This window comes from Cyprinodon tularosa, unplaced genomic scaffold (assembly GCF_016077235.1).
Source record: "Cyprinodon tularosa strain WSP-4 unplaced genomic scaffold, ASM1607723v1 ctg30, whole genome shotgun sequence".
Classification (NCBI taxonomy): Eukaryota; Metazoa; Chordata; class Actinopteri; order Cyprinodontiformes; family Cyprinodontidae; genus Cyprinodon; species Cyprinodon tularosa.
This window is the reverse complement of record NW_024039008.1, coordinates 2,870,670-2,898,089: the sequence shown is the minus strand read 5'-3', so window position 1 is coordinate 2,898,089 and position 27,420 is coordinate 2,870,670. Positions and strand designations below refer to the sequence as shown.

The following is a 27,420-nucleotide window of genomic DNA, read 5'->3' as shown; positions in this document are numbered from 1 at the left end:
GAAGACAAATGACAGAGCCTTCTAATTTAACAACAGCAACAGATTGTAAGGCATAAAAAAGGTGTACATTTTAGCTTTATAAAAATAAAAATTTAGTCTCTAGGCTGGATTAGGTTTGAGTGTTAAGGACAAGGTCTAGAGAGCTAAATAGATGGGACCTACTTTACACTCTTGGTTAAGTATAATCATATCTTTGGACTATTTTAAGGTGGATCACAAAAAGGGTAATCTAGAAAAAATATCATTCAGACAAAAAAAAAAACACTTTGTTTTAAGTGTAATCGGTTTCTGCGGTTTAACTTAAGAATACAAAAAATTCTGTCAATGTTTGGGTGAACAGAACATATTGATATTTGATGACAACTTCTCTCCCATTTCTCAAGTGCATTAAGAAAACGGTTTTACTAACATTTCATGGAGCCACTAGAGACCTAACCTCTTTGTTTATCCATCACTTTAGTGCATTTTTATATGAAATTAATGTTAGGACTCAAGAAAATCCATAAAATAAATGTTTGAGTTTTCTTTTTTTTTATAAAAGTCCAATAAGAATTACCGACCACAAGCAGTTGAATGATAAAAAAACCTTATACAAATCAAAAATCTTACAATAGGAGATTAGGATCTTTAGAAATATTTGGGGGGTTGATAAACTCTTCAATGAACGTCAAAAACAGAGGAATTACTGGCAAAAAAGGCTAAATTTAAATTAGGAATATAGCAGTAGTTAAAATATAAAGGGTTAATCCAGAATGCCATTGAAAAAAAAAGGTAATTATATGGACAGTTCTAGAAAAAGATTCTCAATGAATGTTAGGTGGGCATGGGAGCTCAACAGTAATAATGGTTGTATTTTACCCACAAAAACTGTAGCTTTATATTCATAGAAAATATATTAAAGGAAGCTGAATCTTTATTGCCTCAACTGGTAGTTCCCGTTACAGGTTTCATTGCTTTTTTTTTTTAGGGCCGAGTAGACGGGAGTGATGATCATCGCCCGTTGCTGTAGCCAGGGAAAAGCTGACTTAGAATGTCCTGCAGAGCTTGGTTGACAGACATGGAGTAGTTCTTGCCCAGGTCATGTCTGCAGGCTGGGCAGGTGTAAACCTCTGCCTTGAAGGACCGTTGGAGGCATTCCTATGGTGAAAAAATATATACACACTTTAAGCATTTTATACAGACTACTGCCAGTGCATCTTCCATTGTTTCCTTGGTTGAAGCCATCCATGTGTTCACATATGACGTGCATAGATTAGAATATCTATAAAACGTAGTGTACACAATTTGGAGTTTCAAAAAAATTCTAATAAATGTGCCCCAGAGAGTAGATACTCTGAAGCTTTAAAAAATAAACCCTGTGCTCCAAATAAACCACTGTGGCCGTATGCTTTTTTCCCACCAACATTGAAGGTTGCAGTACTCTGCAGATGTATCCATAACCCTTTGATCAGGCAAATCCCAAAGACAATCTGTTGCAATGGATTTTATCTAAGAACACACATTCTTCAGATTTCCTTTCATTTAAAAAAATAAAATAAACTGAAAACTATGCATCATATTCCTTTCATGTTAAAGTTAAGCATCACTTTATGTTAGAGATATAATCCCAAACAAACGCACAAATTTCTGCAATTGCAAAAAATTATTATGACTTTACTTCTGTTCAAAGAGGCAAATGAGAAGAGACCCAGCCCGAATAGGTGGTGCGGTTAAAAAAAAAAAAGAAAAGAAAAAAAAGGAGGCTTCTGATAAGTCAGACTAGAGATGCTACATACTAGATAATTTTCAGCTGCGCCACTTAGAATGATTGTTAAAGATTTCCGGGTTCCTACCTTGCAGACATTGTGTTGGCACTCTGTTGTCACAGGCTGATAGACCACTTCTTGGCAGCAAATGCAAAGGAAAACCTCTTCAACCTTGCTCAGAAATTTCTGTAGAAATAAAAACATTAAGATGTTAGAATACGATGAATATATTTATTTACAAGCCAAGTCTATAAACCTACATTAAAGTTGTACCTTCCGAACTGAATGGTTTGGTTTTATAGGATCAGCAAGATACAATTTAATAATCTAAATAAGTCCACAAAGCTTAAGAGACAGATGGCAGGTAAGTAAGCTGGTCCCCAAATGTCAGATTTTTGAACAAATAAGAAATATCCTAACTCATTGATGGGTTCTCAAAGGCAGTAAAATAAAGAGATATTCCAAGGGAATATATTTGCAAAACAAACAAACAGAAAAGATCAACATAATTGAACTGAACAGAATAAAATACCCACCAACTACCTAGTTGACTACCTGGCTATTAAATATAAAAGCATGGAGCAATTTTAAGCTGTTTGAAAAATAAAACAATCAGGAGGGGAAAAAAAAAGATTTGATCTTCAAGATACGTTTTTTGCTGTCAACCTGTGCATTTTATTTCCTAATGTCATCCAACCTTGAGTCTATGTTGTAGACACCATTATTTCTGTGATCATATCAAAATTAAACATTAAATAAGACTTATGTGAACAGTTTATGCATTTATCACCAAGTTTGCCCCAGTAGTAGCCACTCAAAATTTCCCCACTTTCCTTGATGTGTCCTTGGCTGGTCCACTATAATTCCTGTTTAAAAATCAATCTTTGTACTAAAATATTCTGTCATGATTTCTGGAAATTAAGATCTAAAGAGAAGAGTCATCTCCTGGTCAGACCCTGTAATTCAGTGAAAGGGTGGAGTCACAGTGAAATATAAAATATGCACGCCAAGGAGAAGCTGGCTGGAAGTTGGCTGCCATTCACCCAACATTTGACAGGGAAGGTTCATTTTTTAATGGTTACTACTGTATTGCCAGAATACTTAACAAAAAACCAAACAAACGCTTTAATTTCTCATCATCTTACAAAACAGATTTCAGAAAAGGGAAATTTCTTTAATCCCATCTTTGCACATCAAGTTATGTTCATTAACAAAAACAAACAGAAGCCACAGGGTAAGATTCTAATATCTAAAAGCAAATTCATCTTCATAATTTTGAAGCCCATTGCTTCATATTTTTTATTTTTATTTTTTGAGTTGATAATGCTAATCCTGAACTTTAAAAAACGACCATCGGGCTCTGTGAGAACACCTGATGAAAGCAGCTCCCAGAAGAACCAAGAACCAGCGCTAACAAAGCACCACCACCAGTTCAGTCCACACTACAGGCATCATATTTAAGTGCAGGAAATGCTTTTAAAGATTTGCCTTACAAAATGCCTATGTAAATGTGCAGAGATAAAACCATGGGTATTTAAAACTAGCATCTTTACCGGTCCAAGTGACAGTGACTCCATTGCTTCATCCCACAGCTTCTTGTTAGGCTGGTCTTTCTTAATGAGGGATTTCTGCTCCTGTGAAAGTTTATATGCTTCCACTTTGATCTTCTTGGGAGATTTGGCAGGTGAGGTCTTAGATTCTAGAACGAAAAAGAACAGAAATTCACATTTATTGTTTCCATTTTCCATTCACTTTAATACACCGATATAAAAATTGGAACCCAGAGAATAACAGTGGTCATTAAAACAAGTAATTTTCTATCTACGAAGTGTAGACATAAAAAACAAAACACAGAAACAAACAAAAAATATTAACTATTTAACAAGTTAAAGCCATAAAGAACATACCGCTGCCCTGAGATTTCCTCTTCCTCTTTGCCTTGCTGGGTGTCGCTTCCTCCTCTACTTCGTTTTTGTTCTCCTTTTCCTTTTGATAACCAGCAGGATACTGCAACAGCAACCACCACAACCAGTTAGCAAAACACATACCATGAAAATGAGAATCAAAGGTTTGGATGGCATCTTCTTGACACAATATGCCGAATGGTCTTCAGCTTCTCACCTGCATGACAAGACCCAGTTTCTTGACACGCTCCTTCCCGTCCCGGGTCCACGGGGCTGGCTCTTCATCGTCCCGCTTCAGCAGGTAGCGCCACACCAAGAAGCCGGACTTGCCTTTGTCGGGCCAGTACTTCACCACCTGAGCAAATGGGAAGATGCAGAGGAAAAACAAACAAAATAAAACAATTAAACCGATGCTCAAAGTTAACCGTTAGACCCCCCCTCTCTGGGCCCTCTCCTCGTACCTTGTAAATCCCGTCATACCGGTTTCCTTCCTCAGGGCAGTACTTGCTGTGTTTGCGCCCCTTGCAGTTGCGCACCACTCTGACAGGTTTTCCTTGTTTCCAGTTCTTAGATTCTGCGCCGTTTTTGTCATTAACAGGAACATTGCAATTGAGAGCCAAAGCCCTGACACCCAAAAAAAAAAAAAAAAAAGAAAAGAAATAGAAATGTAAGCCACTACATGTGCTGTTGTGAATTACTGCTTCCCTTCTGATTGCCCTACCGGTTCATGTGGGTCAGGGTCTGGTCACATGATTGCTCAGCTGTCCTCTTGTTCCCAGACAGATCTCGCCCTCCTGAGCCGGTATAAGTGAACTCGTTGCCATCATCCTTTGATCAGAAGATAGCAGCGATGTTTTATTTAAACACATCAAGAAAAGATCTCAGTGATGAAAAAAAATAAAAAAAAAATCATAGAACTAAATTCTCTCTTCAAAATTATCCACTTTTTTGCAGATATTAATACAAATAAAACGCTGTACTGTTAGAAATAAAGAAAAAATGCATACCACATCATCTTCGTAGCCTCCTGCTAAAACCAGGGAGTATGCTCCATCATTGCTCCTCCCATGGATCCCAGCAACATGAGGCCTGTGAACACCAGATTCACTCACCTGGGGGAAAAGAATTACATTTTTAGCTTATGTTGTAAACATCACTGTTATATACATTTGTATTTCTATACATATAATTGTTAAACAATTGATATTTGCTTTTAACTCGAGAGGATTTCCTTCACAATTCAAGGACAGTGTTAGCTTTCGGTTTGAAGTAGCAGAACTAGACAAACCTGCACTCTGAACTTCCAGAGAGAACCGACAGGAACACCTGGAATCGGACCATAGTGGTTGGATGGGACAATGGTGCACTGCTTGGTTCGACCCACACAAGCCATTCCCTACACAGATAGAGAGCACTCCTTTAGGTCCCATGAAACAATCTTCCTGTTTGCTTTCATTAGATGAGTATTCAGTGTAAAATCACCTTTCCCCAGTCTCTCTGGCTAGACGAGCTTGCGGAAGCCATCTTCGCCTTCTTCTTGCTTTCCTTTAGCTTTTCTCCAGCCAGAACAACCTCACTGCTGTCGTTACGGCAACCGGGACAATACCTGAAACCGCAAAAACATGTCAAAGTTAAAGCCAACAAACCTCAGAATGAAGATCAACTTTTTTTTTTGGATTCAAGTTAAAGGGCTATTTCACTATATTAAAAAAACTTGCTACGTCCAATTTAAAATGTTAAATACTTAAAAATTACATTATTCTACATTTAACAGGGATTTATAAATAATGAAAACCAGTATATAATCTGAAAAGAGACCTGTTCCAGTACTAAATAAAGCTACACTTCTTAAATTAAACATAGTGCCTCAACAGATTAATGGTGAAAACCAATTAATTTTATGTTCCATTTAGATCTAAAGTTGAAAAGTTGATTACACAGCACCAAGTTTTATTCCAATAAACTTCAAGTCATTTTTATTCACTGGGGTATTTGCAGATGATTGTAAGGAAGAAAAAGCAACCATGAATAAGATTACTATATATACATAAGGTAGCCAACAGCATTGTGTGTAGGGCCGAAACAAACAATTATTTTACTAATCGTTTAATCTTAGTATTTTTTTAGACAAACCGATTAATAATTTGATAGCAAACAGTTCCTTAAATGTGATTTTGTAACTAATACTAAATATTTTCCACTTGAGGGGTCCTGGATAGAGCATATTGACAGATTAAAAAAATTATTATACATCTTAAAAGGTCAAATCTGAGTGGGTTGCTCTACCATCTCAAGGCGTGATTTAGAATCTCTATAATCAGGTTAATGATTAATCAATTACTGAACTAGTTAACAATTATTTAAACAATCCAATAATCACAATTCATTGTTTCAGTGCTAATTGTGTGCATAACGAAAAGACTGAATGTAGGCTCTACTGACCAGTCTTCGTCTTCAGGGATAGAGGTCAGTGGAGGATTCAGACAGTATGTGTGATAGGCCATGTCGCACTCATCACACAGCAGCTGCTTGTCAGGATCCTGTTTGATGCCACAGATGTGGCAGTTACACCAACGGCAGTTTTTATTCACATCGTCCTTGCAGTGCTTACATTCAGGCCCATTTGATCCTATAGGGAACAGATATCCGACATAAACAACAACAACGTGGTTGGTTAGGAGCTACATTGTTAGGGATGATCCCTTATAAAAGTTGAGAGGAAACAGAAGCCTGATTCCTGATATTCAGACTCACTTTTTAACGGGCTTTCTGTTCCAGCTGGAGCGTCACTCAAAGAACCGGGCTCCTCGATTTTATAGATTTCAGTTATGAAAATGATCCGGCAGTCATTAAGGGAGTCACCTGCATCGCTGCAAAGAAAAAACAAACTGTTAACCGTCAGCTCCAGACACTGTGACCATTATTGAGCAATCCTCAGAGACCACAGCAGGAAACCTGCCTCTAGATACCAGCTGCTGTGCCAGCACAAACCACACCAACAGAGATGCTGTTACCATGCTCACCTGTTACCACAGATAATAACTCCAGGTAAAACTACTCCAAACTTTATTCAGGAAAAATGACTTGCATCCGTACCCAAGGATGATCTTGGCGTAGATTTCTCGGATGGTGCGAGTCTCGCGCTTCCTCTGGATTTCGGCATCGTACCAGTAGCCACGCTCCTTGGGATCATCGGGATTATAGTTGACCATAACGACCATCCCAGGCTCCAGCTGATGCCACTGGTAGACGGTACGGGCTCGTGGGCGAACATCTTTGGCCAGTAGCTGAATCACACCGTTCTCTGGGTAACTAAAACAGTTCATACATTAAGCCACATTTCCCTCCAAGGTTTTTCACACAGTGCTTCATTTAAGGGAGATGTATGCATCTAAACGGCATCAGAAAGCAACTGCTACAGAAGCAGCAGGCTCTCACAGCTCTACACCACGCCCATGAATTTCCTCCCATCTCTAATAAAATTTAAGCCAAATTTATCAAAATTATTAATTCATACTCATCACCCCCCGCCCCCTCCAACAAAAATCGAGCCAATGCAGAAAAGCTCAAAAAAACTTTTTTTTTTCTAGTTCCTCTTAAATAGAAAAAAAAAATGCAGGCAACAAAGTTATATTTTTTGTTTCGTTTTATACCAATATGGCGAGAGGAGCCACAAACGTTCAACACAGCTTATCAAAATTGGCTACACAGCAGTGGTTTTTCCAGTTCCCATTTTTGCTGCCGGCTATAGACTGAACAATTCATGGCCAACAAAAAAAAAAAAAAAGAAAAGAAAACCTAGGGGACTTTTTAGAGTTGGAATAATGTTCTTCTGGTTTTTCATAATAATGCATGTTTGACTTATTGCTAAACATCAAAATAAACTTTCCACTAGGGAACTGCAGCTAGTTCTAAAGGTAAGGACACCACTAGTTGAGGGACAATTGAATAATGATAAACTGCAGCCATCATGTACAGGAATGTCAGCAGTGGTGACTGTAGTTTTCTTAAGATCACAGACATGTCTTCACATCAAATTCTGGTCTAAATGACATCGAGAGCTCCTTTTAATGGTTTATAACAGGCATATCTAAAGATGGTTCTCGAGGGCAGCTGTCCTCCATGTTTCTCGCCTTCAGCAAAGCTGATTCTAGTGATTGCTGTTCTACAAAAGCCTGTTAATCAGCTTATAAGGGAAACAACTGTGCTGAAGCAGGGACACTTCTAAGAACTACATAAACATATAGTAATATAAAAGGTCTTCTTTAGTAACAAAGTCAGGCTGCAACTAACGATTATTTAGCAAATCGATTAATCTAAATATTTTTTCGATTAATAATCGGATAGCCAAAGGTTCCTTAAAGAAGAGCATATTAAAGGATGAAAAATAACTTTATACATCATGAATGCAAAATCTATGTATATATATATATTATTTTACAATTATGGTTTAATTACTGCTTTAAGTGGTTGCTCTTTTAGCTAAAGATGTTTTAGAATCTCTATACTCAAGTTAATGATGAATCGATTACAACTAATTAATCATTAATCACGATTAATTTTAGCCCTAGAAAAAAGCCTGAGTATTTAGGTTAGATATCAGACTGAACTAAGTTGAAATAAGTTCTCAATCAGCTGTGTCATAATAGAGAGTAACTTTAAAATCATGGCTTATTTGTAGATTTCAATCCATTGTGTATAAATTTGTTTTTTGGTTAAAAGGGAATAAATGTTTTATTCAGTCACTGAAACATGATAAACCCAGCAAAGAACGCAGGGACGGAGTTTTCAGCAACTTCAAACTAAAACCCCCCAAAGCCAAGCTCAATGTTGGCCAAGCGTGGTATGATAACGCGATAATTTCATTTCAAGTATTTTTTCTTTCGTAATGGTGAACGGGTTCACAATTACCACCCCCAATGACTAAGTAGACACAGCTCTGTACCACTCACTATTGTAGGAAGTTACATGCTGTCTGAGCAACAAGCCAACAAGAAGAACTGAAGGCAGGTTTATACTCAGAAACCAGGTTGTCTGCGTGTGGGTCGCAGTGAACACAAATGTGCTAGCGCCCCTGCCGCAGACACTCTGGTGCACCTCTCCAAAATTGTATGTGACCGCAGACAGGAGGAATCTGATTGGTCGACTCTACATCCGCTCTACACTATGCGTATTTCCGAGGAGCGAGGTGCGCGAGAACGCTGGGACACTTTTTCCACCTGGATCCCCGCTGTTTTTTGCCCTCATGTCCATCCGTTGTCACCGAAACTTGCCCCCACTTCCTCACCGCCTCGGCCGTATCTAGACCCATAGCTAGTTTGTGATTTTCCATCTTGCATTGTGGTGTGGAATAACATAGTGCAGACAACACTTCAATATTGGGCCTAAATAAAAAAATATCTGCAACAAGACTGCTGCGGGGAGTATAACCAACTTCTAAGCCTTAAACACACATCAGTACCAAAACCCGGTAGGCACATTAACGACTTTCCCTTAAGATACGTTAGATAGGTTTTACTGAATTGCAGCGGCACCTCAGACAGGGGCTCGACTTTCATGATTTATGACTGAACGGTTCATTGAGAAAGGCTGGGAACTCACAAAGCTAGGCTTATGTATGCAATAAAAAACAAAGACCCACAAGAGCCACTGCAAACTCTAGCAAGGAGACTTTCTGTACATATAGACATTGCAAGGAAACAATATACTGCTTGAGAATAAAACCAGAAAAGTTGGGACAAAACAAACAAAAAACGTAAACATATCAATGCACTTAATAGAACACCTGACTAAGAAAGACTCCAAGCTGGTAAAAACAGAAAAAAAAAAGAACCATTCTTACTCTTCATATTTAACATGGTACAAGATGTCCTCTTCTGTCTGTCCATCAGCGGCCTCTTCTTTGGGCGTCTTTGCTGTTTTGGTGACATTGACAATCTGGGCCTCAAACCATGCTCCCATGTTCAAGTCTCTTGCATCTACCAGCTCATTGATCTTGAGACAAAAACAAAAACAGCAGTTAGCAACTGACAGTTTCCACCTTGTCTCAGACTGGATCTTAAAAATTGTTAAATTGGTAAACAAAGTCTTTCTAAAGGTTTGAAACTGGAACAGATTATCTAGAACAGGGGTCTGAATCCTCTGGAGGCACATGTGGCTCTTTGCAGTTCTCTACAATGGCTCTAAACGGTGGCTAAAATGATATAAAGAGCTAATTAATGTACAATGATAAACACCAGTCTTACAAGCTTTATTGTTTTTTTATAAGAAATATTTCAAATAAATTCTCACAACACAATGACATTAAATAAATCAGAAACATGTTTTTAGGGCCATGTATTTCAATTGGCTTGGCAATTATGTGTTTTATCATATATTTTTTAAATCAAATAATACCCCAAGAAAGAAAATCTATGTTTCAACTTAATGAATCACTGTTTTTCCTCATATCAAAAGCTAAAAATACAAATAAATTGATGGTTGTTTAAGATGGCAACAGATTTGTTATATTTAAGATCAATAGATTGTGTTTTATTAAAAAGTTATGTAACTTTTTTTGGCTCTAGGTGGAATCAGGGCAAAATGGATCTTTGAATATGAAAGGTTGCAGACCCCTGATCTATACAAACATTAAAAAAAAATCTACTTTAAATAATTAATAATTTTAAATAAATCATGTTTTTCTTGGAAAAATATTACTTTGTTTTGACACAGCTTCACAGGTCCCTCTACATTTGCCACACAATCGTTAATAGAAATACCTTGTAAAATCCAAAACCAGGATAGACAAGCTCCTGTGTGTTTGTAAGGGCAGAGGTTCCAGCGGTTTGGCCCTCGACCTCCCCATGGGTCGAGTTCTTGTCAGACTCGCTCTGGGTTGAGCCGCAGCCAGAATCCGAGTCGGAGAGCTCGGCTTCTTTGTCTTTGCTTTTGACGACGTCAACAGCGGGGGCCTTCTGCCTGACAAGCAGCTGCACTATGTCGTTCAGGCCAACATTGTAGTCAAATATAGTGTGGCCATCTTCCATCTGATATTAAAAAAATAAAAATATGCATTAAAAATTCTGTTAGACCAGAACAAAAAGAACAATTTAAGCTAACCAGCTCACCTGTTTTCCTCGATAGAAAAGCCTCTGCCTGTCTGGCTCCACATTGAACAGCTCCACGATTTTTAAGCGAAGCTCATCAACCTTAGTGAGTTTGGACAGGTTATCCACCCGATGGGTCTCCTTCCCATCCATCGTGCGAACTTGAATCCACATTGCAGCTGCCCTACAAATAAAAATATGTCCAACAAACAACAAATACTGTGAATGTTATGAGTCAACAAACACCAATTTCCTGATGAATTAAAACCAAATCTCCCACAACAGATTTGAGAGTGATGGATGTCATGGTTTCATCGAGTCTCCACTATTGTGACTGCCTTTTATTATAGGATCACACTAGCTTGTTCTGTTAAAAACAGAGCAGCAGGACCTCTTGCAGCCACATCTCAGAATAGGAAATGCCTTTATTGTCAAACAATGGGGATATTCTGGTAAAGTCTGAGGTGGATCTCCAACCAACAACCTCAGGAGTGGAATTCCACTAGCAATGGCATCTACCTTAGCTATAGGTGGAACCCTGCTCTGGCCTCCAATTTAATTCAAAATAAACAGAGATATTTGAATCTGTAAAAAAGAAAAACTGCCAGGTGTTTACTGCTGAAAACATCACAGAGTAAAGGGATAATCTAACCTATAGAAACATGTCATTTCATACCTTTAAATTCAACTCACATTTAAGTTCTGTTACAAAAGCTAAAGGTTCTTGTGAGACCAATCTGATCTTGTCAAAATTATCCTTGCATTTCAATTTGTAGACACAATACAGGATTGATTTATAAAAACGCTGTAATTCGGCACTTTTAAAGGGAGTAGCGAGATTCTACTGTCACATTAAGCCAGACAGGAGACCTGCTAAACTTCATAAAGATGGTGGGCGTCCCAAAAGGTATGCGTTTTTAAACTATATTTAAGGTTTCAGCATCTTTAAAATGCTGCTATTTATTAGGGGTGTAAATCACACCCATTATGGCGATCCGATTCAGTATCAATTTGCTATACTCAAGAATACACCATGATACGATTCGATTAATTGATCATTTAAAAATAAATCAATGAACGCTGTAATATCATCATGCATTTTATTTGAGAAACAACAGCAAATAACAGAAGTAGCAAAGTTGTACTCCACCTAGGCCTATGAAAACCTCATTCACTGAAAAATAATGCCTCTTTTTTATAAAATCTGAAAGGCCTGTCACTACTCGACTTGTTCTGCGCATGCACTATGAGCTCATTTGCGCATCCAGATATACATCCGGGTTGTTTTCCATTTCCTTTTGTTAAAAACACGGAAATTACATTTTCCCTCCCCAAAGATAGTGAAGGTACTCAAATATATTATGTTAAAGGTTTACAATGCATTTCCTGAAAAATTTGGAGAGATTCGGGCAGGGACTACTGTTTTATCAGTCCTCTCTGACCAATTTGGACCGGAAATGGTATCCTACGCTACTTCTAGTGGCTTTTTTGGCTTTGGATTTAAACATAAATCTAGTCTTTTTGAGTTTTACGTTTTGGTTTTGTTTTTACCAAATGCTATATAGTGCATAATCTAAAGAAAGAAACAACAAAAATGCAGATAAACATGGTTTAATCATATAAATAATTACATTATTTATAGACACCTGGATGTACATCTATTCGCGCAGAACAAAATGTGCTTCTGGGACGGATCGGGTAATCAGAAGGCCTTGCATCAAAAAATACTGCAAGCAGAGAGAGGCTAGTGGCTAAAGGAAGCGAGGCAGGAGGGCAACATAGGTTTAGTGCCACGGCAGCACGGGAGTCAGAATTACATCCAGGAGCAAATGGATAAAAATAGACCGTAGGGAAGGGGGGGGGAAAAACAAAAAACAAAACATGACCCAATACTCTTGCGGACGTGTCGATGCAGCGTTTCGTCGGCTGTTGGATCGATACAAAACTTATTATCTACACCCCTACTATGTATATAATTTTCATATCAGATTTGGCTGTATGCATTATTCAACTCCTGCACAAACATTAAATATTGTTTGTACATATTTCAGAGAACAGAAGTAAACAAAGTTCTCCAAAACCGAATCAGAGCTGTAAAGAGGGTTCCTTTTTTACTTTTTTTGTCCCTTGAAATAAAAATTTAAGATGAACTTCACAACACACACAAGAAAACCACTACTTTTTGGCCCAGTAGAAATGTTTACAATTTTGAAAATCTTTCCATATAGGAAGAAAACTAAAAACACACTAATAACATATTTTTAACAACTAATAAATGGAATTCACAAACTTTATTTTGATCCCTACTCAAAGTCCATAATAGCTCTGATTTCACTGTAGGGGAACCACCAAACATTATCCGGAGGTTTGGTGCTTTTTGTGACGTTGGAGATGCTGTAGAGGCCTTGCAGAGGCAGGCTGGAACAGAACTGAGAAATAGCTGCTACTTTCACATGTCTGACTCCACAGCTTTGATTCCCATTGTGCCGAGCTTGAATGACTTCTTGCTCAAACTACGCCATTCCCCATATACCTTCCTCAGTACCGTTTTCATCTTGCATCACCCCATGGTCTGTTTGCAACGTTGTTTTTATCAGATCTGCTGTCAGGATGGAACTAATAATGGTTCCACCCAATGGCGTAAATATCAATAAGCAGGGACAACAGTTGCTTACGGGCCCACGACCTCTTAGGGGCCCCATCATAGACATCTTGTGACCCCCCTACGCAATTGTAGACTAGTATGTCTCTTTGTAGATGAAATGGTGTGAAAAAAATCATTTTAAACCCACCTGATACGGAAGTGACCGACTACACCGGACCGTATTTACACCCCAGATTTCAACATGATGGTGAGCTGTATAAACACAACACCAATAGCAAAGCAGACAGTGGTACTTTTAATTACTATTTTAATAACCCTGCATAGTTCATTAGACGGTTGTTAAAAAATACACTCATGTTTCAAAACCCAATAAAGATCTTAAAAGAATGATGTATTTGAGTATTTTATTTTTTACACTACAACTTGGAATTATGGGTAACCCAAAGCGTGGATGCACGTAGATAAGCATCTCCCTGAAATGACTTTTTGGAACTTGGGATGTCTGTATCATGTGGTGGTGCGCTGTCACCAATGAATTGTGATGTGTGATCATTTACTACTGAGAATTGCATAATTGTATCTTCTTGGCCGATTTATGGAACTGTCTGCGTATCTTGAACCTTTATCACGTGTTGTACTTCATATGAGACCCACCCAGATAATGTTGCTTACGGACCTTTTGTTGTGCTGTCACTCCATTAGTTCCAGCTAAGCTGTTCGGTAAATGTCAAAAAATTAATAAAGTTATTTTAAATTTTTTATATGAATTACAAAAATAAAATCCTGTTTATGACCTGGTTACCATTTTAAGACCTTTGAAAGACTGGTTTAAGACATTTTAATACCAATTAAGGCCTTTTTTTATATTGAAGAATTGAATGCCTTTTTAAGGATCTGCAGGAACCCTGCTGTAAAGGATCAGAGGGGTTACTCTGCCCCCTTTGCTTCCTGCTGTGAGTACAGTATGGTGTCTGCTGTTATCACAGCCTGCAGAAAGGGAGGGAATAGGCTGATTTAAATACAGTGCGGGAAATCAGTCTTCAGGCCACACCCCCTTTTTCTTTTAAAAGCACATCCGGACGCGAGGGAGCGCTAGCAAACAATGTGCCTTCGATTTCCGACTATAAAACACGGTGGAATATGACATTATTTGGTTCTACAGTAATATATGATTAGTATACAACTCACTTGGACTCTATTAATTAATAAGAGGAAAAGCTCCCCGCCTCTACGGCTTTCGTGTAGGATGGAAATAATACTAAGAAAGCGAACAAAATTAGCATAAAATTGATATTTTATAAAAACAAGTTGACTAAAAAACAATACCCTCAATTCATTACTAGTAATTTGCCTAATATTTTACTTCCAGCGTGTTCTAGAGAAAATAAAAAACAAAATCTTTTACTTTATGCCAAGCAAGGGAAACAGGAAAATGGGCAGTGGTGTGTTAGCATTCATTCGGTGGTTCAACCGTTTTCACAAAGAGCTGCAGTTCACTGCAAACAAACAGAAAATAACTTCTACCCAACCAAGTTTAAAGCGCACAGCAAGTCAGGTTACAGTCCGTTTCTGTTTCTTTTCAGCCATTTTTTTTACCAGATCACCGACGTGAAACAGAACTATGGGCAAGAGATGAATAATTAAATCTAGGTGACCCTGAACCACATATGAGGCCTTTCAGTGATTTTATATCGGCAGCAAAAGCGAAGCAACACCAGACTTAGCTCAGAGTACGAACAATTGAATAAAGATGTAAATGAAAATACAATAACAGCCATTCGAAAGTTAGCAGTAGTCGAAAAAATGGTTTACCTGTTTGATAGTCCAAAATAAAATCGGGATAAGAATTAAACGTGAACGTTTTACTCCTAAGTTATTTATTTCTATGGGTTTATGCGACCAACTCCAGCCCTTGTTGGAGATTGATCAATGAGTTATTCTTCAACACTTTGTAAACCCCCCTGTTCCATAGGTCCGCCATGCTGATTGGGTGATTGCTTCTCACAATTCACATTTGATTGGCTCATAGGGTTGTCAATCTGAACCCTGACTGGAGCTTAGAGTCAGCGCGCGAAACAACATTCTCGTGGGTGCAGCGCTCCTCCGGGAAAGTATCGCGAGACAAAGGAGTCCTGCCGACAAACATATGGTTCTGGTAAACAACGTTGTTGTAGACCTAAAGGAGTACCCTATGCCTGCTTAATTTATTTTCAGAAGTCAATTAAGACACAATTTATTTTTTTGTCGAACAGAACTAATGTTTACAGTCTATGGTTTTGAATTTTCCTGTAGAATCTTTTAGAAGGAAGACACTTTTTCACTTTTGAAAAAAGTTCATGAGAGCACAACATACAAGTGGAAGTTTAGAATATGATATGCCTTATTTTCTTTCTATACAGAATAATATATTACATTGTCCCTGTTGTATATTATTTCACAATATCTGGATGATTGATGTCTGTTGTAGGTTTAAATTTAAATTATTTTTTTATTATTATTTGATTATTTTATGTTGGTTAAATTAGTCTATATAATGTGAGATACCAGGGACAAAGAACATTTTCAGTTCAATGAGCAATTATTAACCCCAGCATCAACACTGTGTTTAGGTGAAGTATGAATACATTTAAAAGACTTACAACCAGAATGAACCGATTAACTATGAGCATACTATAAAAAAAAAAAAAAAACATCACATTGATTGACCATGATCTGATATGACTGTTTCCACTATTTACCATAGGTGGTAGCCATTTTCTAACAGATACCCATCATATTTGTAAAAAACAAAAACAAAAAAAAAACAGCTTAATTATTTATAAAGCAGCCCTAAAGGAGGTTTGGCATAAAGATGCCTTGCACAAAAGAAGAGCTTATTGGACACAGATGCTGCTTATATCTGACAGTTTAATAAAAGAAAAACACTTAGATCAACAAACTGTTATTGCTTTAAATTGAATGACTCAAAAATAATCCAGCTTTTGCTTCAATGAAATTATACAAGGTTTTATATCGTAATACATTTCCAATCATTGTTTTGTAAAACTGCTCTTGCTCACTATAAATCATGTACAACCATAAACTTCAACAATAAATATGCACGTTATAAACAGTTACATTTATTATAGATACTATTTTTCTATGTAATATAAATTGCAGTATTTATATGTGCTTTAAATCTATTAAACCCCAATGAAAGGTTTGTAATAAACTAGAATACCAGTTGAGTGATAAAATACAGATGGTGTGGCTTTGACCCAAGGTCAAAGTAAAAGTCCCACTCTACGAAATCATATTAAAAATGGGGAAAAGAAAGCAATTCATTGTGTCTTGCATTGGACATGTGTAAACTCCCTCAAGATTAATAAGTTTAATTGGAAATGGCAGGTTTTATATATAATTTTTTTTAAATAACACCAAAGCAAAAAGCAAATTTTGATCAAAGTGGTGGTAATTCTTGCAGGCTGTGTGGCGTTCATGTCTATGATCAATACAATGTTTTTTGGGAATGTGCAAAAATAAACCCTTTTTGGGCGACAGAGCCACAAAGAGATGTGTATACTTGTTCAGTAATAAATTACCTTTGTAGTTCTTATTTTTGTTTTTGGGACCTGTGATTTCCTGATCAAACAGGCTAATAAGTATTTAACATTTTTTACTTAGAATGCAAAAACTGCAAAAACAGCTTACAAGACACTGACTGCTTCTAAGGTTCCCTACAGTTTCAGAACGGCTAGATATTGTTTATGAAATGTATACATAATCTACCAATGCCAATATTAATAAGAAAAAAAGACAGCAACTGATCAAAATTCCTTTTGGGTTTTTGAGTTGAAAATAATTATTGCTGCCTCAAAAAATTAATATAATATACTTACTTAAAATCTGAAAGTACAAAGTCAAAATTACCTCATAAAATTACCAAATGAGAATATATTTAGCAAGATAGCAACAATTAATAGAAAAGAAAAAAAAAATAGGAAAATTAATATATGAAAAGATATTCTCCTTCCATTTATGTTAGTAAGTAACCCAAATATCACTTCTTGTGTTTTAGAATAAATTCAATAAAAATTCAAAGTCACTTCATTAATCCCAAAGGGAAATTAAATAATATAGGCATATATATAATAATATGTATATTCTTATTCTAGATTCTCACAGGAAATATAGCGTTCTCTCTAAAATAACCAAAATAATGCATTGGACACTTGACAGCATGCAACTTTTACTTCTAAAGAGATTCTTTATTCATTCCTGTTCATATTAGGAAAGATGTTTGTGTTAAAATCTTCCAACTTTTTCATTCTATTGAAAACGGGCAGTATATTCTCTAAGAAGCTTAATTTATTGGAGGAATTCCAGCTGCTGAATAATAGGAGCAGAAGACTCCCTTGGTTGACCTTTTAAAATTAAGCACTTGTGAAGGAACTATTTTGTTTTCTCGACCAAATAATTTCTTTTAAGCAGATATAAAATCTCTTACATTGCACTTACTATAAAATCCTGAGCATATGACTCAAAAGTCACACGTGTAAGTCTAAGCATCAATATTTTACTCTGAGGTGAAATTATTACTTGTTGAAATTCCAACCAATTTATATAAAACATGGCAAAATCAAAGCGGCGTCTCAGCTGTATGGCGTCTCTGGTGTGCTTGATCCTGGACACAGCTGCTTGGGATGCGTTGAACAGCACTCTGAACTTAGAGAGGATGACAGGAAGTGGACGCGACAGGCTAGGTCGTCCAGGAAATCTTTTTGAAGTTTTGCTATTGCTTGAGACAACACAACTGGCAGTGACTGCACTCCATGAAGGATGGAGTCCAGTTTCTCTTCCAGAGCAACAATCCTCTTGTCCAGCTCCCCAGTTCGATGTTGCAGGTCTGAGACCAGATCGTACATCATGTTCTGAGTCTGGAAGGCAACACAGAGAACAGTAACCTGAAACTATTTAAATCGCTTTCTTTGGCATGAAGCACGTAGTTAGCCTTCATTTAATAACTATGTTAGATTAAAAAAGAATTAATCAAAACTAATGCATTCACTCCTCTAGTGTGTTTTTTTTTTGCTGAAAATTAAATCATTATTTTTTTTCAGGACCCCACCAAATATATAAAATGCAAAAGGTACAAAACATAAGAAGTAAATACAGATTGCAAACATCAAAAACACCAGTTTGGGTTTTTAGTTTACTGTTCGGAAGAAAATACACAAACCTTTGCAAGATCAGCCACAGTATTTGCCTGGTCAGTTAGTTTCCTTTGCTCCATTTTGAGTCTTCTCAGTCTGAAGGTAAAGACCCATATTAATTTATCCTAAATCACTTAAAAGATAGTTATCTAAATTCACAGTAAAACTGTACGACAGACTTCCAGATTCAAACAAATAATAATGATACTTACTGGTGAATGGCCTGAAGGAACTTCCGTTGATGGTGGCGTACGCGGGCGTGGTCGATCTTCTTTACCAGCTTTGTGTTTTTGTAGATGAGCCAAGTCTCCCTTAAAACATTGGCAGCTATGTTTTTTATCTAATGAAGGAATTCAAAAGAGAAAAACAGCTGTTTTATAGTGACTTCGGTTGATAAATGACATCATTTTCATTGACAAAATTTTGCCACTTTGTAGCTCTGCATTCATTTGATAATCATACCATTTTCTATCATTTAACTGAAAAAAAAAAAAAAACAACCCGTTATTTTCAAGAAAAAAAAAACAGAAAAGTTTTCATTGAAGAAATAAGCACTGCTGTATCCAAACAGACCTTTTTGTAAAGTTGAGTATCCATCATAAAGTTATGCACATGTTTTTCAGCTCTTGTGAGCTCCGACTTCCTTGCAACCACAGCCACCACCAATGCTGTGCAACCTGCCCCCTGTTGAAAAGAACAGCTGCTGTTGGCATCACAACAGTGATTTATTAAAATTTTTCTAAAACATCCAGGATTTATAAAAAGAGAAAATACGTTATTTCTAAAGAAAATGTATTCCTATATCGTCATTTTCTTGTATATTTCTCACCATAATTCCTGTTAGCAGGCAAACTCCTTTACCACAGTAGGTGTGAGGGACCATATCTCCATAACCAATGGACAGGAAAGTGATGGAGATCAACCACATTGCTCCTAAGAAAGTGCTTGTTACTTCCTGTGCATCATGATACCTGCTGGGACAGAGACACCAGGCGCTGTATTAGAAAAAAGTGTTACAGCTATAAGACTAGTCGGAGGTTTGCTTCGATTCATCAGGAACGTGGAAGTCATATGCACTGAAATACTTTATTTTTGTGGTGTAAGTACTGTACAACAAAAAGTTCCAGTGTTTTTGATAATCACACCACACTATATTAAAGTTTTAACTAACTAACCCAAACTGTCACCTCCAGATGACAGGAAATTAGTTAGGATAATCAGGGACAAACTAGAACTGTCAGAAACCAAACCTGCCATCAACAAGAAACTTCTGGAACTTGACATTACTGCTACTTACCTGCACAAGTCAAATGTATATGGGAAAAAGTCTCAAAGAACGTTTTTTAAATACGGTCCAGGTAACAAAACTAATTTAGCCATGAGCCATAATCTTTTTTAAAGAGATAAAAAAGATAATTTATGTTTAATGAATATCTAACAAAGATTGGTCCTTTTTTAACTATTCACTGTGCCCTTTCAACTTTTAGCTTTCAAAATGAAGGAAAAAAATACATACAAAAAATAATAAATGGTTAAATTTTATTTTCCCACTGCTGAGTCTGCCATGTCATTTTTAAAGGCTGAATGAAAATACAGTTACCTGTAATGTAACCTATTCTTACATACTATTGATTTAGTAAGTCTTATAACTAAAATGTATAGTGTAATTACTGTATGTTTTATGTTTATTTTGATCTTATTCTTTGAAACACCAGAGTTTGCATATAACTCAATATTTTGTTCAATTTTACATCATTTTGTAAAATACTACATTACTCAATTATTATAATCATGGTTACTAAGTAGATCAGTTAATTATTACTTGATTAGCTTTTTTTTTTACCAAATACTTTTTTTCCTCTTATTTGAGAAAATGCTTTACTTTTACTTGAATCAAAATGTGATGAAGTTGTTCTACTCTTTCTTAAGTACATTTTTGGGTACTTTACTCACCTTTGTATTTATAGACAATATATTCTGGAAATTCAATGCAATTAGTCAAAGAAGAGAATTCTATCCAGCAGTATAAAATGCCAATTGTGGCTCAAGAGCCACAGGTTGCAGGCCCCTTTTCCAGAACGATCCTGGCCTGAACCTTTTGAAAGTGAATAAGCTTTAAATTCAAGTGTGTCAGCAAATGAAATATTTAAATGAACAAATGCCTTCTGATTGGAAAAAGGGAGTCAGACAAACAGAATTGTGCTAGAATGTGCAGTCAAGGTGGGGGCTGCAGTGTGACATTTGGTCAAAATAAGTGAACATCCATGTGTCATCTTGACAGTGAAAAAGCATCAATATGAATAAAATGATTATATCTATGCTGACAGTCTACTTGACAAGAACTGCACATGAAATTTACATATATATATATATATATATATATATATATATATATATATATATATATATATATATATATATATATATATATATATCTGAAGAAAAAAAAATATATATATATATATTTTATTTTTTTTTTACTGTTAGGCTGTCAATTTTAACACATATATTTAAAACTAATACCTCTCACATACACGGACTGTCCATGCTGCAATGATCCAACAGGACACACTAAAGACCAGGAGGACAGTCCCAGGACAGATGGTCATCAGAGTCTTCATGACAAAACGAGTGTCAAAATTAATCTTATTGAGGGCCCCGATGCTGCGTGAGGAGGCGTCTGTGAAGAGTTTGCTGTGGAGCAGCATGACGCGTCCGATCAGGTAGAGGCGCAGGAACATCGGCACAGAAAGAAAGATGTCTACATCAGCATCTGCCACAGATGATGTGTAGCTGAAGGCCAGGCGTGCCGTCCAGGTGAACACATACTGGCCTGGGATTGGATGGATGGCACAGATAAGGAGCTCCAACGCAATTAAGAGGATCCTCTCAAAGGTCATTGCTATTCTCCAGTCATCTGCCCCATTGTCTACCATGAAGAGCTGAGGACGAGAATAGGAATTATGGATAAAGGTCTGCAAACAATTATTGCAAATTAACAAAATTTTCTCTTTGTTGAAATATAGGAAAATGAGATTGATTTATCATGAAAATGAATGCAACCCAATGTTTAATAGGACACTTTTCTTCCCCTTCTCAATCATTTGGGGAAGTTTGTCTAGTTTACCGAAGATGGTACTGAACAATGAAATTCTGATCTGATCTTGCAAGTAAGATCCTCCTTTAAAACCCTTTCTAAATGATGCTCTTAAATACAGAATTTATCAGAATCACAGCCAAAATTTTAATCTTGGTCTGTGGAACCCAGCTAGAACGAAATAAGGTTACCCAATCATCAAGTTTTTAATTTTTGTGAAAAAAAATTGGGGGAAATGTATAAATTTAAGGGAAAATTTCAAAAAAATTTTGTACTTTGTCTTTCCTTAATTACCAATTTCCAAGTAATCTATTTTGAATCATTTCTTTGAGTAGTTTAAAAAAAGTTTAGAACATCGATCCTACCTGTATTTCTCTCACATGGTACATCAGAATGAGTCCAAGCAGAATTGCGGTTGAAATGCTGATCAAACCTTTCAGTACATAAGAATAGATGGATTCCTGTCCACAGTGGAGACAAGCATATTAATATATAGTCTGTTGTGAGAACCACATAAAACAGTGATTGTGAAACTCTCAAAGTTACAGAATCAAAACAAAACCCTCAAATTATGAGTTATAAAAAAAAAATGAATAAAATAAAAAGACTTGGAGGGGGCTCACAATACTTGCTCCAGAATTCATTATAGTGGACTCATGACCTTTGCATTATCAGACTCTAGCTCAGCTAATAGCTTATAAAGCCATCTGAAACTCTGATTTCTACCTGCACAGCCCATGTCACAAGATAATAAAATATATATGTAACCAAGCCTCATTTTACATAAAAAAAAAATCAATTTCAATAAGTGACAATCAGTTTCTTGGGACTAAGAATTATATGTTCTTTCATATTGGGTACCTTAGTGTAAAAAGCCCTCGAAAGCTCTGTCTCAATGACCATGGCAATAATACCAAACATCCCACAGACCAGCGCGTAGTCGCTCAGCTGTTTGCGCTTCCCAAACAAGGCTCTCCTCTGACCCAGCCGATAGCTGATGTCCTTCGTCTTCTTATGTGGTTTGCTTCCCTCGGACGTGTTCAGGCTCTCTCTTGTGGCCTTACTAGAGTCTTCTCCAGTTGTCTTGGACAAGGTGTCGTCTAGGATGGCACTGTGAAGCAGCTGAAGTTGCTGCTGGTCTGAAGGAAAATCTGCAAAACTTGAGCTTAAAGTACCCAGGCTGCTGAGTGGCCGCACTGCATCCCCATTTTGGACATTGTCACTATCTAGGGTCTCGGTAAATGGAGGAAATGGTTTGGGAGGAGATAGTTTGGATGCAATGAGATGTGGTAATGCTTCCTGCAAAAGATGGTGACATTCGGCATGAAACAGGGAATTTCCAATTGCCTTGAGAGTAACAACATTTGCAAATATTTCAATAGAAATACGCACACAAAAACTGACATACCTGACCCTCTTGCTCTCTTGTTCTCTCTGTTAAATCCTGGTTTTCAAGCAAACTACACTGGCTGGTGGAGAAAGACATGAAACTTCTCTGACTGGCTGGTGTAACTGACCTCTTTCCCCACGGCATTCTGGTCAGGCGGTTGTAAGGAAGATGGCGACACTTGAGCGCAAATGCTGACTCTCCAGATGGCTTCCATGTTTGATCACCAGTTAGTGAGCAGTGAGATTCTCTCCTTTGGTACTGCTGCGCCAAAAGAGGTTCTTTGCCAAAAAGCTCGCTCCAGTTGACATCTGAACCAACTGTAGAAAGTTTGTTATTCGCTATGGCACACTGAGCTGAGTTCAGAGGAATGTTGAACAGCTCTGACGGAGCTAAACGGCTGCAGTCTCTGGCTCTGCAGCGCTGTTCTTTATCACCATCTTGCTCATAGCACTGAGGCACGATGGTGTTCTTTGTGTGGTATGTAGGAGGTTTTCGATGATCTTTGTTATTTGGTGGTTGTGTTGAAACCTGGCAAGTGGTGGAAGGGTGGATGCTTTCAGAGAAGGGCAGGGTATGAGGTGATGAAACACTTCTTTTACTTCGCACTCTTGAGATGTTTTCTCTATTTGATTGTGGCTGTAAGCTTAAGACTTCAGCCTGTTGGAGAGCATCCGGACAGGGGCAGCCACATCTATCCCTATGAGTTGAATTTTCCACAGCATCTTCGGTTCTTCCTGCTAAGCGTAGATCCTCGCCACAAAGCATCTGCCAATCTTGGTCACTGAGCTGTGACAGTGAGAGGTTCTGGGTTTTCTCAGGTGACCTCTGAGCCAAACCTCTTGGAGGACAGATTCCATTAGATTTCTCATGGAGGGAAGATGAAGCACAGCAGATACTCTTCTTCTGGGGAGATGAGGAGGACTTGCCTGGGCTTCCAGAGAACGGATGGTGTTTCTCCTCAGGACCTCCTGTAGCGCAAGGTTGATGTTCTCCATCTTGAAAGACTTCACCTGTTGAGTCAAGACGTCTTGTCGCATTGGTGGGTTTAACCAGAATCAACCTCATGTTTTCACTGCAAGACTGAAAAGACATGACATCCATTTGTTTCAACACAGACTAAGAAACACAACAGATTTCAATAGGAAACAAATCTCTTTTTCTGAATATTACAAAGAGATTTTCAACACTGACAGCTGGTTCCCTACATGAGCCTTGCTTTTAAGTCAATTTAATAAGATCACTATGACAACAAAAACAGCCTCATACACCAATATATTGTTTTTAGCGGTTTTAAAATCTATTGTAACAAATACACCACAAACAGGCTTTTACTGTGACCATTTTTGTTGTTAAACTTAATTTTGAAGAATTGTCAAGATGATTAATGCCACCAGTGGCATCATGAAATCAAGTATGAAAGCAATACCATAAAAATAAGCAGGAATAAAAAGCTTCAATTGGTAAGTTATTGTTTATGGACCAACAGAATGATAAAAAGCACCTTTTTCAGCCAATTCACCAGAACATTTTAAAGTTCAGGTTGAAAATTTTCAAGAGAAAACACATGTTTAAAGTAAAGCATGAATCACTCAGGTTGTATAGGCCTCTTAAAATATTTTTTAGATTATGACAATGTATACATTTGTCCAGCACTCATTTTGCAATCAGCCAAATGGAGTCAAGATTAAAAAGTTATCAGGAATTAACTTACGAGCAAAACTTCTCCTGGAAACCCTTTGTGATGGAGGACTTATATTTTGACAAGTAATTTTGGTATAACTGTTCCAAGGGAAGGAAACACAGGCTTATCAAGGTAAGATTGCATTCTTTATGTCTAAACTAAAAATTTTAGGGAATAAGATGTCTAATTTTCTCCATATTTGAACTCTTTTCAGAGGTGTTTGTTTTAATCTTCTGAATTGTTCATATACTGTAACCTCTTTCTGTTTGCAAGTGAAGGAAATACTTGTAGTCATGTTTTTTGAAGCAATTGGTTGTTTTTCAGTTTGTTTTTACATGAGGTTGCTAATAAGACACAACCTGTCAAAAACAGACATAGCCCCCCATCGTCTGTTTAGAAAAACCAAGAAAGACTTTTGTGTTTATTTAATTTCTTTGAAAAACATTTCTAATTCATTACCAATTTTGAATTACGTCTTGTTACTGTAAGATCACTCTGTTATCTGTAAACATTAAGAAAATACTTACATTTTAGTACTTTAATCTATTGTCTACCAACATGTCTTAACCTTTAACAGAAAAGATTGAAAAAAGCTGAATTAAAATGCTTTTAAAATGGATTTTATTAGTTAGAACTATGCCAAGATGCTTTCGTAATGTAATTCATCCTTAAAATATAATATGGAGCCAACTAACATGATCTTTTAAATTCAGGGATAACAAGTTTGATTTATTTCTTCAATTTTTCCTGATAACCAAAAAGAAAAGAAAGATCATTACCAGCACAGGTGATCCTTACCTCCTTCCTGCTTTTCTTTTTTATTCTATCCAAACTTGAAGATGCAGCATGCAAACCAAAATGCCCCCCATCAACAGAAAAGATGTGTCAAGGTGAAGAAGAGGAGCAGCCTGAGTGGGTTTTAGATAGCCGCTTGTCTGCTCCCAGTCTGGACACTTGATAAAGGAGCTTTAGAGATGCTTTCCTTTGAAAGTAATAATTAGAATTCAACATGAAGGAAGAAATAAGCGACAGCTGCCTTGGTGAAGGGTTGCCATGCAAATAGAAGGGAGTGGGAGGGTTCAGGTTGGGACACAGAGGGGGAAAATAACAAAAATGTGTAACATCAGACCACAGTAGATAAATGGGAAGAGGACAGGTAGGTTGGGAAGGAAAACAAAGCCAATCTCTAACATTCATTACAAAGTGGAAAATAAAAGGTCATTTGAAGTTGTTATTAAAGCTTGTGGTTCAAAGGCCTTTTGCACCGTCTCTTATCTCTCCCGCCACAAGAGCCTGCCGCACAAAAGTGTCCATTTTTAAACTGGGCTCTGAATGAATCATGCCAAGCAGCACAAGGCCTCATCATCTGTGTCTTAGAAGATCTAACAAATGCAATTTCAGGTCCGATATAACAACCAGTGTATAATGAGGTTTGTTTCAAATCACCAGTCATTCTGTTAAGAGAGAAAATATGATCTACTCAGGTGGTTGTTATTTGTCTTAAATGTTTGTGACACAGAAGCAGCTTGATCAGTTCTAGAAACATAACATTGTTTATTTTTTCTTGGATCGAAGCAAAATTGTATTTCTCTTGTTTTTATTTTTTTTATGATGCTTTAACAAATAGAGTTTCAAATAGTTTTACCTAAGGCCTGTATAAGAAATGTATAAAAAAATGCTAATTTTTTTCATCTGTTTACTGTTGCATCATAAAACTCTGTGAAGTCTGCTGCCTCTGATTTCAGCAGCTCAATATTTTAACAGTATCTGTATTAAATGAAACCTTTGTGAAATATAAACAAAATGCTATTTTTTTCTTTGACTCACATTTTGATTGATGATAGGGATATATACATTTAAAACATTTAACCAGGGTCATTTAAGAAGTATTCTTATTAGATCAGGGTTCAAGAACATTCTTGAAAATAATGGAATTTACGTTGCTTATCTTTTAGGTTTGGATAGATAAGGACAAAGGAAACTGAATGTGGGAAAATAAAACACAGATTTTAAAGACTCTTCTCCATTTTTCAGTTTTTAAAGTACAGTAAATATATGCCTAAAAGATGTAGTGATATTATTGAACAATATGAAATAAGCCTAGTTTATCTTCAACATCAAGGATTCATTTGAAGATTTTAACTAGTGCGGTTCTCCATATTTTACAAATAGAACTTTTGGAACAGTCTTTAGTTCAGTTTCCTCTCATTCTCTGCTAATTTATGACAAAAAATAAATAAATAAATCCAGATTTCTGGTAGGAAATTCTCACACGTCTTAGCTTTACTTCACTGTGTGGGGACCTCCTTTCACTTTGGAATAGTTTATGATTTTATTGTTTTTTTATTCTTCAGCAAATTAGCACCTTAGTTTCTAAAAGGTTCGACTCTCACAAAGGTCTCAAAAGTACTAATAGTTTTTTTAACTTTACAAATAAGGATACCTACGTAAAAAAAAAAAAAAAAAGACTAACTGAACTTATCTATGAATAAAGTACAGGCTCTACATCATAGTTCAGTACAAAAGTAAAATGAAGTTTTTGCCTTAATTGATGCAAAATTACTTATTCTATAAGAGTTTTTTATATGCATAGAAAATAGGTTCATTTTCTTTTTCTTTGTCTTAGAGAGAGCATAAAATACAGACTTGATCTGGTTTTGTTTTAAATTAAAATATGAGATAGAATAATAACTGTAATCAACTGTTTTGCATAAGCAG

General features: G+C 36.7%; 2 protein-coding genes across 3 annotated transcripts; both read right to left on the bottom strand.

Moving 5' to 3' along the window:
• Nucleotides 1-552: 552 nt before the first annotated feature.
• uhrf1 (ubiquitin-like with PHD and ring finger domains 1) lies at nucleotides 553-15,312 on the bottom strand. 2 transcript variants are annotated; one of them, XM_038291711.1, is made up of 17 exons: nucleotides 15,155-15,312; nucleotides 10,759-10,921; nucleotides 10,411-10,677; nucleotides 9,492-9,643; nucleotides 6,746-6,961; nucleotides 6,404-6,519; nucleotides 6,092-6,278; nucleotides 5,132-5,255; nucleotides 4,938-5,045; nucleotides 4,657-4,761; nucleotides 4,371-4,477; nucleotides 4,111-4,273; nucleotides 3,867-4,004; nucleotides 3,653-3,752; nucleotides 3,299-3,444; nucleotides 1,833-1,931; nucleotides 991-1,137 (listed from the first exon to the last, which is right to left on the bottom strand). In XM_038291711.1, the coding sequence occupies exons 2-17, from the start codon at nucleotides 10,909-10,911 to the stop codon at nucleotides 991-993; spliced, it is 2,328 nt and encodes a 775-aa protein (XP_038147639.1). In that variant the 5' UTR covers nucleotides 10,912-10,921; nucleotides 15,155-15,312. The 2 variants fall into 2 exon arrangements, with proteins under 2 accessions (XP_038147640.1, XP_038147639.1); XM_038291712.1 differs by lacking the exon at nucleotides 15,155-15,312 and having other exon boundaries at nucleotides 553-1,137; nucleotides 10,759-10,911.
• A 928-nt stretch (nucleotides 15,313-16,240) lies between these two features.
• Nucleotides 16,241-25,721, bottom strand: kcnn1b (potassium intermediate/small conductance calcium-activated channel, subfamily N, member 1b). The gene is made up of 10 exons (XM_038291793.1): nucleotides 25,501-25,721; nucleotides 23,040-24,101; nucleotides 22,493-22,930; nucleotides 21,997-22,092; nucleotides 21,058-21,476; nucleotides 19,364-19,505; nucleotides 19,108-19,218; nucleotides 18,747-18,874; nucleotides 18,561-18,630; nucleotides 16,241-18,258 (listed from the first exon to the last, which is right to left on the bottom strand). The coding sequence occupies exons 2-10, from the start codon at nucleotides 24,084-24,086 to the stop codon at nucleotides 17,974-17,976; spliced, it is 2,736 nt and encodes a 911-aa protein (XP_038147721.1). The 5' UTR covers nucleotides 24,087-24,101; nucleotides 25,501-25,721; the 3' UTR covers nucleotides 16,241-17,973.
• Between the last annotated feature and the right edge of the window lie 1,699 nt (nucleotides 25,722-27,420).